This window comes from Ammodytes marinus, assembly GCF_949987685.1.
Source record: "Ammodytes marinus genome assembly, chromosome: 3".
Classification (NCBI taxonomy): Eukaryota; Metazoa; Chordata; class Actinopteri; order Uranoscopiformes; family Ammodytidae; genus Ammodytes; species Ammodytes marinus.
In genome coordinates, this window is record NC_137232.1 from 9,699,132 (window position 1) to 9,720,115 (window position 20,984).

Here is a 20,984-nt window from a genome sequence, read left to right on the forward strand (position 1 = left end):
ATGAGATGGAATATATATGGAAAGTCACAGAAGTAGATAAACAAAGGATGATGAATAATGCCATGTAGCTGCACTATTTCTTCAGCAAAAGAACATTACAAAAAACTTTCCACAGTGAGGTGTGTATAGTAACAGCAACATTGCTTCTAGAAAGCATCTACTATAAATATATATATTATTTATCACAATTTTTTTTTAATTCTGTCATCACCACTAATTCAACCATATTGAGGTGGACGTAACATTTCAGAACTGATAACTCAATACCTGGACATATAAAAGCAAAGCTATCAGCAAGGATATACACCACTGAAAGTATTTGGTTTTAATATGATTATTTGTAATTGTAAGAATACTTTAAGTCTGCTGGTTATTGAACCAACTTAAGGAGAGATGACTGATCCTAAGTATGTCTAGACTTTAGCGGTTCACTTTTTGCAGATACCCACAAAAAAATCTCTTAACTTATAGAATGGACACTATTCCTACGTCCTTCATAAAGCTGTTTTTGTGGAGCCCGGTTCCTATATAATTTAGACATTAACTGCTCAGATAATTCACCAAGGGACCTGTTTGAAAGGAACTAGGACAGCCAGACATCTGTGAAACCAGTCACTTACGGCCCAAATCCTCAACACACTACACTACAGAATTGGCTTTTCCTTCACACCTGGATATTCACATGTTAAAATCACTCCCCTGGACATGTGATAAGACTCAGGGTTAGGAAGGATAGCTCACATTGTGTCAGAATCACACGTGTGGCTGTGTGCAGTGCCGGTGGGATGTTGAACAATAGGTCAACAGAGAATAGAAAAGAGGAGTGATGCTAAATCCCAATGGATCATTTAGAGATATAAAAGGGATAACTCAGTATTTCTGAAGTGTGGTTGTATGAGGTTCTTAGGCATAGTTAATCTGTTACCTTACATAGATGGCGGTGAGCGCCTTAAGGAGTTTGGACGAGACGTTCGCTGTAGCAGAAGTCAGCCTTGTACTGTTGCAGAGAGTTTTCTTTTGCCACAAAACACTTACTATGCGTAAGTACCTCAAACAACCCCACTTCAAAAATACTGAACCATCCCTTTAAGTCTAGGGGAAAAAGCAAATCCCAGCATCTCTAAATTGGAGTAACAGGTGTGGGCTTTTTTTTTGTACCCAAACAACTGTGAGAGAGGATGAGGGGGCAGTGTGAAGAGCATCTGAAGTGAGTTTGGTGAAAGCCGGAGAGTTTTAGCAAAGCAGGAAGAGACTGCATGTGGAGATAAAGACGAGGGCTTTGCCACATGTTTAGATCCCAACGGCACGTCAGACACGTTTCCCAGATTAAAATGCAAACCAGGTGTTTCTCATCATGTAATCAAAGCTGCTTCAAATGTGTTCATGTGTGTGCGTACGCAGGATAGTGTGTATTTTGTTTCCGTTTTCTCTTGATATTCTAATGTTTTTACTTAGGCACTGTATGTATGCCTGTCTCTTCTTATTGGAAATAGGATCTGCTTTATTTTTCATTTTTAAGCACTTTGTAACAGTGTTAAGAAAGGTTATTTATATAAATAAATAAATGTAAATGTGTCCGAATGTGTTTAAATACATGAACACATGATTAAAGACAGGCATGAGGGAGATCAGGAGCTTAAGAGTAGGGACAGGTAATATTCACTCTCATCAGTCATTCATTTCTAGTCTCACCGCAGAACATTAGCAGAACAGGAGCGGCGTTGCTGTCAAATCGCGTCTTAACAAATGATGAGAGGTGAATGATGAGTAAGGATGGATGGAGATGGAGAATGAAAAAGGCTGGGGTTTGCAGGTGTTTCTGTGGGGGTTTTCCTCCTCATGCCAGCAGCTTCTCGGGGTTCTTGGAGAGGGTCTGCAGCAGGCTCCTCTGGAAGCCATCTTGAGGGATCTCAGGAACCAGGAACTCCAGCAGAAGATCAAATATGCAGTAGACTAGGTGTCTGCGGGAGCACAGCACCCAGTTGTTACGTTTGTATCATGTATTTAATGTAACTAATTAAAAAGAGGGGGTCAGCGATACTGGAGAATGTTTGTTGACAATATAACTTTTGGTCAAAATCAGTGAACATCTCCTCACGCTACCTGTATGTACAAAGTTAGAAAAATATGGTGTTAATACACAGCCTAGGTAATGTAAACAAAGGGGGCCCACCATAGCTAGCAACATGACTGTTTACAGAGCCTAGGCTGTGTATTACCACTAGATTTTTTTCCCAACACACACACAGTAGCTGATAATGAGAAGATGTTCACTGATTTTGACAAAAAGAGAGTTTGACAACAAGCATTCTGTTGAAGTGCTGACATTCAAGTCATTCCAGCTATACTTGACCAGAACATGTTAGCAGGTAGAAATGGTTGTATTGAATGAATGAGTTCATTTTGTACTGTAAAACCTGGGTTAATGCATTCACTGTATGGAGCTGCTTGCACTAAAGCCTTGTTTCCACTGAGTGCTGCGGTTCAGTGCGGTACTGCACTGAACCGTACTTTTTATTTAAATTTTTTGGAAAGTTGGAAAGGGTACCAAAATAAGACAACAATGCCGCATCCATTTTTGTGACACTTTCCAATGGATTACTTACACATTACCAGTTTCAAACTAAGCCATAGTCAACCAGATTTAGGAAATCACTAGTTTGAAACTTGCTAGTAATCACTATGAACTTGGGAAAGATTTTACACACAAATGTTTATCATTCAATTGATGCCAATGGTGTTAATTCATGATTTGTAAAATAAACAAATGACAAAGCATTTAGGAGAAGGGCCAGGCTCAGAGACTGAACTGATTCATACTGTAAAAATTAACCAGACATCCCTTTAACAATCCCCATGTGTAACACCGATGTGTCCATGTGTGACAAATTCAACTTACTGGAAATGATCTAGTAAGGTACGCAACTTTGTCTATTTAAGGCTAAATAAAAAAACAGTCAAAGTCACAACAAACTCATATGATTCCGGAGGTTCTCACGAAAAAAAATTTAGACTGTATCAAATCCAAACACCACAGGAAGCGGAGCTGACTGATTCCACCGCAAGTTCGTTACAACAGCTGTAAACCTTTTTAAAGACATATTCAGATGCTTGTTGTTTAGTTTAAAAGAAAAAAGTCCACACGATATGATCCCAGGTGAGCTTCTCTCTGTGTTTGTGTGCAAGTGAGCCTGTACACTGCCTGGCCATTATGACATACTCACATTACTGTATGGCATCTAGGTCATCAAGTAGGCTACTTTGTTTAACATTGGAGTGGACATTAGCTGTTAGCTGTGGAATTGAATGGTAGACTTTCATTGTTGTTGGAAGAACTACAATTTCCAACAAATATGCGTATAGGTCAATCCAACAATTGTGTTATGTGAGAATCTCTTGAGCCATTGAGCTAACGTGTCTCTCCTACAGCTTTTTTTTTCCTGCTTCTATAAAGGAACCACAGATCATGTCATAATTAGTGGTAAGCAAGCTGTTGGCCACACCCGGAGCCCCAGATTATTATTTTTGCCTATATTTATGTACTGTTTGGAGAATGTGCCTCATGGAAAGTCATGCCGAATAGATATTAGCGGTTTATTTTTAACACTGTTACCATGGATATATGGTTCACTTCGATTGGATTGGAAAACTTGGTTTTGAATGATTTCTAAGCAAATTAATGGAAATGGAATGATGGAAATCAAAGGGTGTATTTACACTAGGAAAGTCCACTAGTTCGGTTGCTTTGGTCCTTACCAAACACAATTTAGATTTGTTTGGTGCGGTTCACTTTCATAATGCCCTTTTTCCAAGTGAACCAGCATAACGGAAGAAACTCACGCATGTGTTAAGGTCATTCATTCATTTGACACAACATTCTGGGGCGGGTGAAAGCAGGGCTTACACATTAAAAACTGCCAAAGTGTAAACAATCGTGGATATATCCCATACTGCAATCGTGTCTATAGGGATTCGGTGCCATCAGCAAAAACCTACCTGTTAATGTAGGGGTCTTGAAGAGATTCCAGTGCAGTCAGCCAGCTGAGTTTGTACTTGTCTGAGCCCAAAATGTCTGAGACCAAATCTAGGGACACAAAGACATGGACAATTATACAAAATACAGTGTGTAACCAGTTTTATGTTGAGTCTGTCCATTCCTGATTCCTTATAGTGAGTTGAGACACTCCCTTTACATTTTAGAGCATCATTTACAATGCCGGTATTTTGAGGCCTATACCAATGTTAGACAGCATAAAACCTGATAATGACATACCCCAAGATCATTAGTATCTGTGCCAATAGCTAGAATTATCCAATAACACTGGTATAGCAATGTAAGCACCAATTCAGACATTTTGTTACAATAAGTGTACGTATACCTGGTAGGAGTCTCATCAGACAGTGTAAGGCTTGTTGTTTGGTGCTGTCCTTCTCCTGCAGGCTGCGTTCAGGTGGAAGGGCCGTGGGTAGAGCTCCCCCTGGCCACACCGCCTCCTGGATGACCTGCAGGTACACCACCCAGTAGCTGGTGCACGTCAGGTTGGCTACACTCACATCCAGCCATCTGAAATATACAAACAATACAATGGTCCAGTTAGCACTATCAAACAACTTCTCCAAGAGGTATGGTCTGGACTATTGGGAATTGTCTCCTTGCACTAGCCTAACTGGGCCAGCTAGTGTGTTAGCAGTTATCTTGTAAGCCACAGCTGTTCATCAATTAAAAAGATGGAGTCAGCGATTGTGGAGGAAGCTTGTTGTCGAAATCACTTTGTCGAAATCATTTAATATCTCGTCATTGTCTGCTACCTGTCCGTACTGTGTGTGCTCTGAAAAAAAGATCCAGTGTTAATACACAGCCCAGGCTCTGTGAACGAGCCCCTCGGTTACATACCCTTTGTTTACATACCAGTTGTCAGAACCTATAGGCTATGTACTAACACCAGATTTATTTTTCAGCGCACACACAGTACGGACTGGTAGAGGATCATGAGTAGATATTTACGGATTGAAACAAAAACTTATTTTGACAACACGCGTTCTCCAGAATCGCTGACTCCATCTTTAACGTTGTCAGCAAGCGTCCGGCCACATCACTTTTGTGCAGATGAGCAAATGTCACTTTGTGGTCTGTTTTTTGCTTTACATAAGAGTATCCCATGTGAAGGAACAATGCCCTTGGTAACATTTAGATAATGCTCCTCCGAGACAAGACTTGACACATACCTGCTATAAGTTTTGACCGTGTGGACAACTGCTGTCGCCACAAGTAGACGGCCTATGTAAGTAAGACAGCTAATGCTAATGGCAGAGTGCTAGAGCTGTCAATGTTGAAATAGCATGAACAAAATGGAAGAATAAGCCCAACAGCTGCAGTATCACTATAGTTTACATTTCCTTACACAAAAAGCGAGGAAAACTATTCAACGTTTGGTTAACCTCGGGACTTTAAATCAGGATAAGTTCATTGTGTTGTGACCTTGTTATCATGCCTGACCTGAGCAGCATTGGATGATTCTGGTCTCAGACCAGCAAATCCCCTTTAAATGTTACCCATAAGTCACTGCATTCCCACACAGATTTGAAACTTTAAAGTGCAGCGGAGGAGTTGGGCCTGGCACAGTCTCACACTTGAACTGGTCTGAAGCTGAGCCCCATTTCCCTCAAGCCTTCCACATCACTGCTGGCATTAAGGTCTTGTGATGAGTAAATTCAATTGGCTGCATGCGTGTAGCTGGGAAACATTGACCCCTCTCTGTACTGATCTGACCTTTTTCATGCCAAGATTTACCATCTGAAGCGTGGAAACACAGCCAGTCGCCAACCAGACTGGAAGAGGGGGGTTATTTAAAGCACAAAGTAAAAGGCTAAAAACAACATCTGAAAGTAGCTCAAGTATTCCAGCATTGTATGGGGTCAAGCCCGTAAAGCTGTAGGAGATACCTGACAAGATGCTAGTTGTCTCAATCAAAACAAAGTAACTATGTATATACAAAATGGTGGTATTTCGAGACCTTTTATAGCCTCGAGTGAGAACATTTCAGATACTGTATATGTTTTTCAGGACTTGCAGACCTCCTAAAAAGTTTAACACCATACAGATGCTGTTATTCAACATTGTTCAAAAACCTCAGAGCTCTGTTAAGAGGAAGCAGGGACCTCCCTCGGGTCATGTTCCGCTTCTTTTGCTCACTTCATGTGGCCCCTAATGAAGTTATTGTATTAGCTTGTTCTGGCCAGTTACCACACATGCTGAGGATGGACAAGCTGTGCCAGTCACAATTTTTTGGATGCCACTATTTTACATGCCTTCATCCTTGAGCCTTTCATAACAGCACAGGAGAAGCCAAATCCTCAATACTGATGGTCATTTTGATTCCCAAACTGAAATGCAGAGGAAAAACAGTCGTGGGAGATATATGGAACTTAATTCAGTAATGTTACGGGCCAACCCAGCATTTGGGGTCTAGGATCCAAAACTTTCAAAAGACACAAAATTGATGGGCTGAATTTGAGAAGATGTAAACAATATTATGCACCAGAGCTTTAAAACAATGTTGAGTCTTTTTTAGTAGTAGTAAGCTAAATCTGTGGTTAGAACAATTGGTCAGGAAAAAAAAATATTTATTCTGTTAATGAAGAAAAATGGCATGAAAATAATTGTCAGCTGGAATCCCATTTAAAAACGTGTGTGTGTGTGTGTGTGTGTGTGTGTGTGTGTGTGTGTGTGTGTGTGTGTGTGTGTGTGTGTGTGTGTGTGTGTGTGTGTGTGTGTGTGTGTGTGTGTGTGTGTGTGTGTGTGTGTGTGTGTGTGTGTGTGATGTAAGAACAAATATCGGTTAGACAGGGGGAATGCAAATGGAGTGCCTACAGAAAACAGCTTGACCATGGCTCTTGGCTACTTACCCATCGGAAGTAGCCAAGAGCCATGGACTTTTTGATTCTTTTAATTCTTCATCCTCAAGGGCATAAATGTGACGTCATCGTCGAAATCGACGGACAACTGAAGAAGAAGAAGTGTGTGTGTGTGTGTGTGTGTGTGTGTGTGTGTGTGTGTGTGTGTGTGTGTGTGTGTGTGTGTGTGTGTGTGTGTGTGTGTGATGTAAGAACAAATATCGGTTAGACAGGGGGAATGCAAATGGAGTGCCTACAGAAAACAGCTTGACCAAAGCATGTCACACAGCTCTGGTGTGTAGGCCTGTGTGTGTGTGTGTGTGTGTGTGTGTGTGTGTGTGTGTGTGTGTGTGTGTGTGTGTGTGTGTGTGTGTGTGTGTGTGTGTGTGTGTGTCATATTATATAAGAACAAATATCAGTTAGACGGGGGGAATGCAGATGGAGTGCCTCCAAAAAACAGCTAGACCAAAGCATGTCACACAGCGCTGGTGCGTAGGCCTATGTGTGTGTGTGTGTGTGTAGCTGTACATACTACAGCTGACGGTAAAAATAATCTAGTTAGCATGCAGTTGGCAGATACTTTTACTTATTTATTTCATCATAACATTGTACTTTGGTCTGGCCTCTTGCTTATACATCAGTCACATCGATGGTTCTTTTCATCATACGGGGGCTCCATCGATGTGAAGTCACTTTGGTGCGCACTGGATTGTGGGTGAAAATTGCCCAAATAGCATGCTGATTTTAACACAAAAAATCTCGACCATGCTCAATCTGACCACAATAATTGGGACATCCTAAACCTTTTTCCTACCATACTTAATAGCAGGGAAAAATGGGTATTGGAACGCAGGGACGGTCCTAACGAAAAGTGACTACACTTTAAGTGGAAATGTGAGGGCAAAAATCTGGGCTGATTAAAGAAAAAGTAAATATTACTTAAGTATTAGGTTGATATGTGGATTAAAGGAAACCCACACATGCACACGATAATGTGGTAAAGGTTGCTTACCACTGAAGCCTAGCCTCATCCATTCCCCAGTAACAAGAGTGTATTTTGGTCCAGGCTCAGCAGGTGGACAATGAAGTTTGTCCCTTCGCAGGATCATACCAGGCAGGCACTAAATCACACTGAGTTATGACTGGTCACTGCAAACAGGAACATATGGACACACAGACCTACAGCAACTTGAAGCCAGACACAATAAAGAGCCCAAGCAGCATGACACTATTTAGACTGACTTTCAGTTTGTTGGGGCTTCCACAGTCACTGTAAATCTTCAGGAAACTTAAATCTCATAATGTTTACTTGATGTTGCAGGAGAAAACTGTTTATCGTTCCTTTAAGGGATTGCCGTGCTACTTAGACCTGCAGCGCCATACTTTTTAACATGTTTAGGTTTTTGACTGGGAGACACACAGGAAGCAACTGTTTTGCAATGGCAGGTAAGTAATACAAGTTACACTTAGATGGTATGATGAAACAAAACAAAACTTTAGCGTTAAAGGACCCATCATTTTCCTGAATATACAGTATGTTGTCGTTCAAAAATATGGAGGTACAATACACTTGATAGGATGCTCCTAAATGATTGGACCAATTGTCTTTTTGCTATGAGAAGATAAAGAGAGGTGGAAAGCTGTGGAAGGTAAAGGCCAGTCAATGTAGTTGCAAATTACAGCACATGGTTATACAGTCAAAGGGAGCTGCACATTGAAACAGATTTAGTGGCCTACAACAGAGAGGAAGATCTTAGCCCAACGCTATGGAGTGTTTCGGCTAGTAGTGCTATAGAGAAGTTTTTGGAACCACATTCCTACCAGTAGTTTCACACAATTCCAGTGATTGACAAGTGGCATTAGCAGACCAGGTTATCGTAAGACCTAACTGTTGTTTGTGTATAGGAAAACTGCACAGCACCCATTTAAAATTGTATGTGCAGTCAACAAGATTCTACTAAATATCTTAACAAATCCCTCCATAGCCTCTTGGTTTTTCCTCTCCAACTTCCAACTGGCTTTAGACATCAACACGTAAAATGCCGAATTTCATCACGAAAATGCCAGCTGAACTGTCCTGTCCAGTGACTATTTACAATTTACAAAACAAGGAGAATCAATTTAGTAATGGAAAATACTTAAGCTGGGTTTTCCCATAATGTAAATAATGTATTTATAGTAGCCATCATGTCCTATGTTCCTCAAAAAGAAAGGCTGGACTCAATCTAGCTTGACGCCTCAGTTAAAATGATCTGGTCTGGGATATGATTTAATTGAAAGCAGGCAGCAGACAGACTACTCAAATATTTTCCATTCTGTCAAGGGCAATCAGAATATGATCAAGATAATTAAATTATTAAATATTTAATGCAAGGAGGATCATGCACCTAGTCGCCATGCAGGGTATATTTATTGGAGTCATGGCTGCAGATGTACAATAAGGATCATTCCTCTTCATTGTCAAGTCCAAAACAAAGTAAGCTTAAACTGCTAGCGTCATACCTTATAGGAGTATGTGATTTCCGATTGGTCAAAGTTAACATGAGCTGTACACTTTGACCAATCAGAGCGAGGCTCCGATTCTCTGTTCTTATTGGCTGTTGGGACTGTCCATTCACTTTGGCACGACTTTGTTGGTGTAGAGCGTGTCAGGGAGGGACCATAGGGGAGGGACCAAAGAGAACAAGTGGAGCGGTTGAGGTATTTGGATTCGAATCTCTATCCCAACTGCCATTTTCTTCCCAAATCCTCCACCCCAGCTTTAACTGCGATTTCTAGCCCTACTTATAATCTACTGTTACTTTGTTTCATTCCTTAGCTGACCTCATGTCTGAATCAAACGGCGACAACTTTAAGACATAACTCACATTGGAATGACAACAGTCCATTACTTTAACAGATAAAGGAACACTGCAATGTTTCACACTCACATCTGAACATTTCCATAGCTGCAGGTAAAAAACATGTATGAATGCATGTGACCACAGAGTCAGGCTGGTACAAACATCACAGCCTGTAACTGACTGATACAACTAGCAGCTGGATAAAAGACAGGATGTTGTGTGTTGCCTGCTTTATCTCTCTGTAATGAACAGCATGGGTTTTCAATGGACAGCAGGACACACATCCAAGCATGTTTAACCTCAAAATTACTGAATACACTTATGAAGTGGAGGTTTCAGAGAGAACATTTTCAGGACTTTAAAGCAAAGTACTGGAGTCCTCAGACCAAAGTTATCCAGACAGGATGTGGAGACAAACACAAGCAAATAAACACATACTGGCTGTGGTCCACGCAAGTGCATCACCTCTCTCACACAAGGCAAGTCCGTTATCTTAGATTACCTCCATATGTTTTAGCTGCGGGCAGGGTCTCTTGAGTATAGTCCTATCTTACAAATCAAAACCAACTTCTTTTTAGAGCTAAACCTGGAAAGGTAAAAAACAAACCAGATGATGACATACAGTGTGTTTTACAATATACAGTATATGTTATATTTTAGTCATCCTGATTGGTCACACTGTGATTTTACTATGTGTGTCGGTTCTGTACTTCTTTCGTATTGGGTGTTGTACACATTATGTAAGGCTAATTGTAACTTGTCATTTTTGGATTACTTAAATAAAATTAGCTCGTCTTGACATCCTTCTCTGAATCGTCAATCACTGTTGACATTTTGGTTGATGTAAGCGCTGCTGACATCTACATGCCGGTGGTCGGAAATTGTCTTGAAATTTCTTCAAAATACGTTGTGAAAATGTTAAGCCACTGGATAAAGTGTACTTTTCTGAAATTGTATACTACTTGATTTGATTTCCACCATTTGATTTTAATTTTAATTTTCCACAGTTACACAACAGATCTTGGGGTTAATAGTGGCATGCCTTTCAGTAATACATTGGAGACTCTTTTCCTGTATGATACTATCGCACTTCTATTGGTATGAAAACAAATGGTCATTTCACCCAAGTGTAACTTGACTTAAGATAAATTAATATGAAGAACATATCATTTTCATTGAGAAATCTTAGCTTTCAGGACTTCAACAATAAAACTGGGATGTTTCGCATACTTTAAGTGCCATATGCTTTTTTTTCGGTTTATGGTTTACAGCTGTAGTTTCAGTTTGTTTCATGCCAGACATTTGGCCATCCCGCATGGGATTACAAAACACAGCTTTAAATAAAACCCTAAAATATGGCAGTATAACAAGATATGTCCGCTACCAGATACAAACAAATGCATAAAAACACCCGTTTCTACATTATAAATGCTTCCATATACCTTCTGGGGTGATTATAAATAAATTGCACACAGATTGGAGAAAGATGCTGAAAACTTCAAATCTTTCCTGATAAAGGCATTTTTCTTCTCATCTGCACAGCTTTCCCCAGCTACATCTTAAATCATCATTTGTATGAGAGCAGCCAACCGTCTTTGTGCCTCATCTATATTTAGAAAGCAATTACTGTTTTTTTTACCAGGCAAAGTATTGTGTGCAAATAATCAAAGTGCATCATGTTTATATCAGGGAGACTCCGACCAACAGTGAGAGACTCTCCACCGTTTAAGACGAAACCTGTTAAACTGTGACCTGGGTCCTGAGGCGAGCACGGATCTGGGACGGCTGTGTGGACGGCACTGTTTATTCCCGGTTCCCATTAAGAGTTCTATTGTCAGTAAATGGTCTTACATCAGAGAGAACAACAGCAGGAGCACACAGACATCATGAAAACAGTTTACATCCCTGCAGATGAGATCATTTATCTGTGAGTCTGTGAGCAATAAGAAGGAATCACCATCCATCATCCACGACCAAAGAATTCCTGGGTGAAAGGACACCGCTGAGTTTCCTAAAATGAACACACCACCACGACATCTCCGAGACGAGAGGCCTTGCTTGTAGCCAATGAGAGCACGGTTAAAATGACAAAGTGTCTGGGACCAATGGAAAAGGCTAATTCTGGTCCTGTGGAAGCATTTGTATTCTTGAATGTTTCAAGTCTACAGCGCTAATAAAAAACATGATATGCTAGCGGACAAAAATCCCATCCTTGTGGTGTTTTTTGTCCACCAGTAGTATGTCTTTTATTAGCGGGCCCCTGTTATGTTTCCACAGCCGTGACACAATACACGTTCCTGACAGTGTTTTCTTTTCATGCTATTCCCCTGATCTACAGCTGGTGGCGGAAGTGTGCCAAGATAAGTAGCACTGTACGAGAAAAAAGCCGCAAATAAGACTTCTAGCTAGCAAACAATCCCTGCGTTCCAAAACACATTCACTTTTCTTTTTTTCTTTCTTTTTTTTTAATACATACAACAGAATATCAATCGGTGGCTTTGTCAATGTGACTAGTGGATTGTGGTTCAGAATCACCCAAAAGGCTGCTGGTTTCCACCCTAAAGATCACGACCAGATTGAGTAGGGAATCCAGTCATTTTTTAGCTGCATCTGACCGCAAGTAATAATGGGACATGCTAAATATTTTTCTTCAATACTAAATCGCAGTATCGGTATTGAAACGCAGACATAGATATAAAGAAAGCAGGTGGCAGAAAATGTCCAAGAACTCCAATGTAAAAAACTGAAAACTCAATGTAAACATAGTGTTTATTTACAAGAAAACACCACAAGTCTCATTTACGCAAATAAATTAGAAAGTTCTCCCTTTTGGATTGGATTAATATTTCAGGGACATACATTTAACAACGCTGTGCTTTTCGTTATTTAGGAGCAGCAGCAGCATTGGCTGTAATTTATCTATTACCAAAATACAAGATGTGAATGTACAAAAATAGCACTAGATATATGGCACTGTGTTTGATACAGAAAATCAAGAAAGAAATCTGACATGTGCATTCTGAGCACAATTAAAACTACTGATCAGCGCACACATTTTCAAAAGTACGGTAATCCAATTTACTTTCAGAAATACCTGATTGGTTTATCACTGCTCTAAATAAGCCCTTCCAGGCAGGAGATTTACTGATACAATCGGTATTCTAACTGAGCACTACATCAACTACCATTTATTCCAGACAAAGCAACACAATGTCCTAACTAGTAGTATATGTATTTAGAAGTATGTCATATTTAATAGTTTATTTAAAAAAAAAAGAAGTCAGTGCCAGGTGCTCACCAAAACCAGCTCTGTCCAGTTCACTTTAAGAAGCAGGGATAAAATTAGAGGTCATTTAATACGGCAAAGTGTTAATTGTCCAGCATTAACAGCCAAGAACACTCAGTCTGAGACTAAGATTAGCTCTACATTTGTTTATATACAACACACACTATTTGTGGATGTAGTAGTGCTAAAAACATGCTTCCCGCAAGTACAATGTATTTGGTCATCCTACCAATATAGATTTGCTTCCAGCCAAAACAATTTTTATGCAGAACAGAGAACAGATACAGGAGTCAGACTGGTGGATTCAAGGTTGGTTAGGCTGCAATTCCCATGCTGTTCTGTCACTGCCAGTCCAAAAAAAATGAGTGTAGCATACCATTTAATATCAGTGAAGAGGAACACAAAGATGGACAGGCCACTGAATACCTGCTAAATAGTATTAATGCCCATACCAATAGTCATGTCCTGATTGGTCAAAGGGGAACTGTTTACATCACCTAACAATGCAAGGCTTACCCACTGACAAAGCTCACATATTACTCAACTAGTAGCTATAATATTCTACATGAAAGACACAAAAAACAAAATTTCTTGTATTCTGACGACCTGTTTACACTTAAATTTTTCTTTATCTGCTTCTAATTAGTTCAGAATCTAAAAGTCCGCTAACAGGACATCTAAATGTTTGAAATATAAAAGTATGCATTGTAAAAAGGAATCTGTGTTTTTAAATTCCTACACAGCCCAGGCTTCAGTGTCAGAGTGTAAGGGAAACTTCAGCAACGACAACAGCATGTACACATCAATGGTAATGGCACAACGCAACAACCAAGGATATGCACAAAGCCTTGTTTCCACTGAGCGGTGTGTTTTGTTTTGGTGCGGCTCAGCACACTCTTATTTGCATTTCCACTGTCAAAAGTTAAAATGGTTCCATAAGAGGCAAACTGTGCCGCACCTACTTTTGTCACCGTTCCGAAAGGGGTACCAAGCCGTCCCCAAAAGGGTGGAGCTACACACTGCAGTCTGTTGGTCGACATTATTATCAGTTCTGTGCGAGACATAAACCGCTGTATGTAGTCACCTCCGCAAGAGTTAAGAGGCTTGTGTTAAGAGTGACAGAATGTCGGTGTGCACCCCTTTGTTTATAGTGTTTTTCCTCTTGGTTGAATTGATCATCAGGCTACACTGTGTCCCGCTGCTACTATTTGCACCACAGATATCTACAGTGGGCACAGCCGCTTCCAACTAACCTTGTGATGCCAGTCTGCTCCCAGTAAAGGCCTAAACCTCTGGCTCAAGGTTCATCACATCACCACCTTCAATCAAGCCGTGGTGCCGTCTTACACAGCCATCAGCCCTACTGTATGAGGTCACGTCTGTTACTCTGTGTCTGTTTGAGCGTTGGCACGTACGTGCCGGGGCCTATCGTGGCGCCTCGTTCCCCACGGCTGGTCAAAACACAGACATGTGACGTTACAGCCCTTAGCCAGACTTTAATTACATATAGCCACCCACCCCCCAGAGAGGTGCACATAAACAGCGCCCTGGTTTCATTCTAGTCACATCAATGCACAAGCACTTAATACAGAGATATGGTCCGAGCATGCAAACATCAAAAGACGCAAACAAACAGGTCAAGGTCCCCCTCCCCCCCTATGCAACGATAACATCCATCCAACTTAAGTCTCTGCTGTCATCACCATTACAGTCTTATGGCAATCACCAAAGAGATTACTTTTCCTTTTGACACATGCTACCACACACAGATTTAGAGCGCACACACACACACACACAAACAAACACGCACACACAGCAGACTGCTTTCAACCAATTAGAGCTGACAAATGTCAAGTAATTCTATATGAGAGATTGTGGTTTGGTAGAGTTTTAAACAGCATCATTGCTACCATGAAAACCACCAGAGTTGTTTTGCAGGCCCACTCTGTTAAATAAGTCTGATATGTTTCAAGAGGAAAAGAGGAGAGTGACCAACCAATGATCTACTTACAGTCTGTGGGTGCTTAATGTTGCTTAAGTTCAACAAAGCATGAAGTGTAACTCTATTAAAGTCACATTGATACACAAGTGTGGGTGAAGTTTGCAAAATAAGTGTATGACACCAGTTTGTTCTATCAGCTTGCTAACGCCTTGCAGATGTTTGTTCCTCTTCATTTTGCATACTGATCATAAAGAAAAAGATATATGCTGCAGTGTAATCCATTGACGCAGTTTAAATATATGTAGTCTAGGTCAAAACACGGTGCTCAAAGAATTACAATAGCCAGCTACTCTCTTTGGCAGTGATTATTCCAACTCCTCTATTGGGCCTGCCAGGAAAGACATGTTCACAATGCAGGTTACATACTATGATCCTATAAGGAAAATCCCCTCAAGCGTTGCCCTCAGCTTTCCAAAGGTACACAAGTAGTAGGCACAGAGAGTGGGCAGTGTTCATCCAATATGAGCTAAGAGCAAGATCCCACAAGAAGTTACGAGATGGAACACACAATCTCCACATATAACGTCTTCCTACTCCTTATATTCCTATAGGCTGAATAAAAACTGAATCCACACATTTTCAGCAAACTGCCAAACCCACCTAGACCGCCAGCAATCAAAGAGATGACTGAGCAGTGTGTAAGGTAATTGCTCAGACAGTATTTTAAAGGTCACATATTACAATAGTTTTCAGGTTCAAAATTGTAATTTGGGTTTCTACTAGAAACTGTCTTCATTATGTATTGTCAAAAAAAACGTAGTGCTTTCATTACCATGTTAGGTTGGTAATGAGGGGGCGTGGTTTCTCCCACGATAATGCACGATAATGATGATTCTGTCGACAAATCAACAGACTGCACTATGTAGCTCCTCCCTTTTTGGACGGCTTGGTACCCCAACAAAAGGGTTACAAAAATAATATGGCACCGTTATTTTGGTACCCTTTTCAACTTTTGACTGAAAACGCAAATAACTGCATACAGTAACAGTAACGAACCAAACCGCTCAGTGGAAATACATTTTTAAAGTAAGTGATCTGGTCCTTTTAGCTAACTTCCTGTCAGTGACTGCAGTTAGCAGTCCCCTCCCTCGTACCCACGTCACCACCATATGAACGCGCAGCCGTCTTCGTTAGATAGTGCCGCGATGGAGAGCAGCGAGTCATCGTTCACAGGCACAGAGACCCGCCTCTTTATAGTGCTGTGTCTCCTGATTGCATAAAAACAAGCGGGATATTCAAAATCTTATCTGGCAATTACTGCAAAGCTGAATGACTGGGAGGTCCTGTGTTATGTTTAAGTGATTGCTGTATGAATATAGAGTGATTTAACACGTATATTAACAAAAAAATATCACTTACTTCTCCTTTAAGATAATAATTTAGAGTTGTAGGAAAAGTCCAGTTACACTCACATGCTTAATGGTCTGAATCATCTGATCAACTTTTGGGCTCTACTCCAGCACTCAACCAGACACAATCAATGACCATCAAGAGACACAGAAGATGCTTCAATACTCTGCGCTGTAAGATAATCCAAATCAACGTAAACATCAGCTGAGGAGCTGGATCACAACTCTGGATGTGTTGGACTCCAGTGGGATTTATCTTAAGTTTCCATTTATGGTAAACACAGGCAAGTCTAACCAGAACCCATTTGAGCTAAAATAAGCCCTGCAGCCAGTTTTTTTCGATAGACAAGATGTCATCATACAACTATGTCTCTGGAGACGGTAGGCAAAACGTCTGGAGTCACATCTCTGGCCCCTGTCTCAGGTGAGCGGGGGACACCGGAGATGCCAAAGGTTCACTTATCAAGTTCATTTTACAAACATCACATCAGCATTTTAGCACGTCGCGTCTAACTTTATCACCAGTGTGGACAATAATGAGCCATATTATCCTTCATGTCCTGCCAAGGGAGGTTTTCGGTGTCCCTACTACTCTCACTAACACTAAATAAGAATAGATATAGGGCTCTAATGATGGCACACTGGGGCTGGGGCGGACAAGTGGGTTTCATAACCTTCATGAGAACTGACCTAGCTATCTGACCTATTATGTTCCCTTGAGACGATTACACGGGTCCATAGGAATAGAAAAAGCAACTGCAGACTACTATTAGCCAGTAATAGAAGCCAATATTTAAATTTCAGAACTGTCTGTGGATGTAAAAAGGGAATAATTCCCCAAGCAAAATGTGATGGTGACATGACAAAAGGGCAAACTTCCAAATGAAACACAGCACAGAGATATAAAACACTCAAGTGTTAGGAGTGTGTCTGAATTTGTCTCATCTCAGAGAACAGCCTGTCCAGGGATGTCACACCTCCTCCACTCTACGCAGGCTTGATAGATAGGGCCTCGCCGCTATATAACGAATACAGTATATTTTCCATCCATCACTCCCTCCTCTTCTTCCAATAACCCAATATGTCATATGCGGCCCATCAGTCTGACTACCGGCAAACACTCTCAGCAAATTTCTGCTGACAGAATAAAGCCTGGTCTCCTGTAAATACCTCACACGCTTGGCCCCGGGACCCATATGTCAAGGAAAACGCACCAGAACAGAAAAGCAGAGGACTCTGATATCAACGCCTTACTGTGAAAACAACCAGCCTTGTCGAAGACTCGAAACCCCCCCCACCCCCCCAGAGTTGTGGAGTGATTGCAAGTTTTTTATTTTGGCCCAATGTTTAGAAGAGAAATACTTACGTCTTCACTTGTTTAACAGCATGAGGTATTTTGTTATGGTAAGACATGAATAAAAATTTGCTTTGACACTTGCAAAGTCAGGCAGAGGTGCCAAATGAAACACAATATCCCAAATAATGAATTCTAGGAACAGCTACATAAGCTACAACTAGAAGATTAAAAATAGTCTTGTCTTCAGAGCCAGACACGTGTTTGTGACTGTTCTCTCATACTGTTAATATTAGTTTAGTTTAGTTTTATTTGTGCAAATAAACAAGATTAAAATGGCAAGAAGATGCGCATAGACATACATAAATGCACGGGTGGGACAAAAGAAACCCTGAAGGGCTAATATCTCATGTGATTCTCCATTTGGTACATGTAATCATTCAGGACCAGACAGCAAGTATTTTTTGTTCTCTCTGGTTGAGATGGAGACAAGCCTGCAGCAGGCTATCAGTCAAATGAGCCATTGGACTTTGGTAAACATCTCTACATATGGATCTGCTCAACACATGACAGCAGCACAGAGCGAGCTGGAGGGCAAAACCTCAGCAGCTTGGCTGCCATCGTGTACACATTAAATGGTAGTGGGGGGTGGTAACCGGTTGCTGTTTCAAAGCACCTTAAAATCCTCTTCATCATCCCCGCTTTCCCACGACAACATTTCTAACCTTCACAAAATCTAACCTGACGGTATTTCACAGATAATTTTTCTGCTGGCGATCCTGGAGTCAAATGGTCTTATTAGGCTGCTATTAAAATATCAATGCAATACCTTATGGCACTCTTACACCTGCCTTGTGTGGATTGATTGAAATTAACTCAGGTTGGTTTCCGCCTTTGCTGACGTTCGTTTGTTCAGATGAGAACATAGCAATTGGACCTAGGTGTGTACCAAAAGTGGACCTAACGAGCCCTGTTTGAAGAGGTGGTCTTGGTCAATTCCAAATTATCTACTTCCTGTAGTCTCTTTTTGTAGTTTTTCCGCATGGAAAATCTGACCTATTGTAGAGCAGTTCAGGAACTACGTTATTGTTGCAGCCCCAGACCTATCTGACCAATGAGTGAAGAGAACATTCTCATGTAGCTTATGCCGCTGCATCTTGGTCACTTCACCAACTGATTCTGACCAGAGGAAAAGATAGGTGTGAAGCAGAACCCAAACCAAAAAATAAGTATAAATATAATTCTCACATCTGTTGCGCACCAAGGAAGGGAACGATAAGCGATATATCAGGTGTGAAAAGCGCCCCTAATTGCATCGTCATTTAAAAATAAAAATAAAATAGTCAAGACCCTGAATGTGGCATTAACTAATTGTTGTGCCTTAAAACTGAAGATGCTTGAAAGTCATGGTATCTAGTGCTGTTACCACTTATAACACAAGCTGTGCATGATGACAAGGTCTTGACAGCTCCATCCCCACAAGCCTGTGGTGGTAAAGCATAAAATTAGGAATGAATATAACATAACATTTTTCTTGGATTCAGCTGCAATTATCTGAAGCAATCCACCTGCCCCATACTCTTTGCAAACTCTCTGCATTTAAAGGCAAACAGCCCACTCATAAAATTGAAAAAACAAATTATGAAATAGCATGGAACTCATGGTGAATTAAGTATACTTCTTAGAAAAGCTAGTCTTATATATGTTTCTCATGTCTGATTTCTGACCACGTCTTCGGAGTTCTCTCCAAATGCCACAATGTGGTCTCAGGCTAAATAGCGGAGCAGTGAGACACAAACCACTTTCCCTTAAGGCCTGAACTTGTTGTTCACCACCAGTGAAACCCAAGCAGGCCGCTGTATTTCAGATGGAGATCCCTGGGTATTAATTAACAGTGCAGCTTAGGCCAACACAGAGAGGGCAAGCGACAAAGATTGAGAGAGTGAGAGTGTTCACAGTGACAGACTGTTGACAGGTTTTAAATCCCCCGTACGCCTCTTCATCCTCACCTCCATCATCAAGCTGTCAGCGTGGACTTGTGGTAGCACTTGAATTGTTTATGAAAGTATTAATAAGCTGTTTTTAAGGAGTAAAAATAAAGAATCATGTCATAGTGTGACAGGTGCAGCAAAAGACTGGCAGAGCAGAGGTGACGCATGAAGTTTGGTGTGGTGAGACGTGTTATACCAATAAGGAAGCCCATTAATGCACCAAGCTCTGACAACACTGACAAACCAGAGAAAGGCTGCCAAGTATCAGAATGGTTTGCAAGTCCGCAGATAAAGAGCACCTGTGAATCTCCAAGTAGGGCTGTGTTTTTCGCAAGGACTTCACGATAACATACGCATCACGATACATGGGTCACGGTATGATATATCACGATACATTGAGATTCAATGAATATTGCGATATTCCACATAGTTCACTAAACATATGTAAAAACAGAGCTGAAACAAGATGCTTTGGTCTTAATTAATCACTAACATTATATTGATAATTCAACGGACAAATAGTCAAATACTATTTAATTAAAACGTATATTTAAATTCACAACACAACACTTCGAGGAAACTAGCCGTACTGCGAAAAAAAAGGAGCGGAGGTTGAAGTTCACAACCCGTTTAAAACGTGATAATTTATTTTTTCAAAATATTGATTTTTGAAGCTGACAATACGATACAGATATCACGAAAATAATTATAAAGTAAATTATGCTTTATCGGTGTTAAAGCATAGCCCTATCTCCAAGTCGGTGCAGTGGTAAAAATGTCCATCAGCAGATATGATTGTCTGCCTGACTGACAGCGTATATGTTCCACACTAACAGCGTTTTGCTGAACACAGTCTAATGACTAAAAAGATATGAACCACTTGTTGCATTATGATTAGTTACAGTCGTGTATTATCATCACCAGTCCCCACTAATCCATCTCTTTCACCCAACTATTGCAGCCTATGTTGTCCAGTGCATGTAAACAAGTATAGTTGTCTCAAAGGCTGACATAAGTATGCTGTTCTGAAGGTGGAATTGATAGGTAGTTGAACCAATAGATGTTTGCCTCAAGACAATCACCAAATGAGGTTTGCTCAGCTTTTTATTTTGAAAATGAAGACAGCATTGTGTTTTCAGGCTCATTTAGCCAAAAGGAACATGGAGTATCGCTACAAAATGCTTGTGATGTGGACATTGAGTTGCAGCTACATCTACACTACATCTAGACACTGACAACAATCTGGCTCCAGATGGATTTTCCATCCAGACTGCTGTCTAAGTGAAAGAGACTATATTCATCTTAAACTGTCCCACTTTCCAGTC

At 40.7% G+C, this 20,984-nt stretch overlaps 1 protein-coding gene across 2 annotated transcripts in view; it reads right to left on the minus strand.

Moving 5' to 3' along the window:
• Positions 1-333: 333 nt before the first annotated feature.
• Positions 334-20,984, minus strand: part of snx19b (sorting nexin 19b) — a 36,838-nt gene continuing 16,187 nt past the window's right edge. For both annotated transcript variants that reach the window (XM_080053982.1, XM_080053981.1), the window contains exons 12-14: positions 4,380-4,564; positions 3,997-4,084; positions 334-1,961 (exon numbers count right to left, since the gene is read on the minus strand). In XM_080053982.1, the coding sequence (XP_079910108.1) occupies positions 1,838-1,961; positions 3,997-4,084; positions 4,380-4,564 (397 nt within the window). In that variant the 3' untranslated portion in view covers positions 334-1,837. The remainder of the gene's footprint in view (positions 1,962-3,996; positions 4,085-4,379; positions 4,565-20,984) is intronic.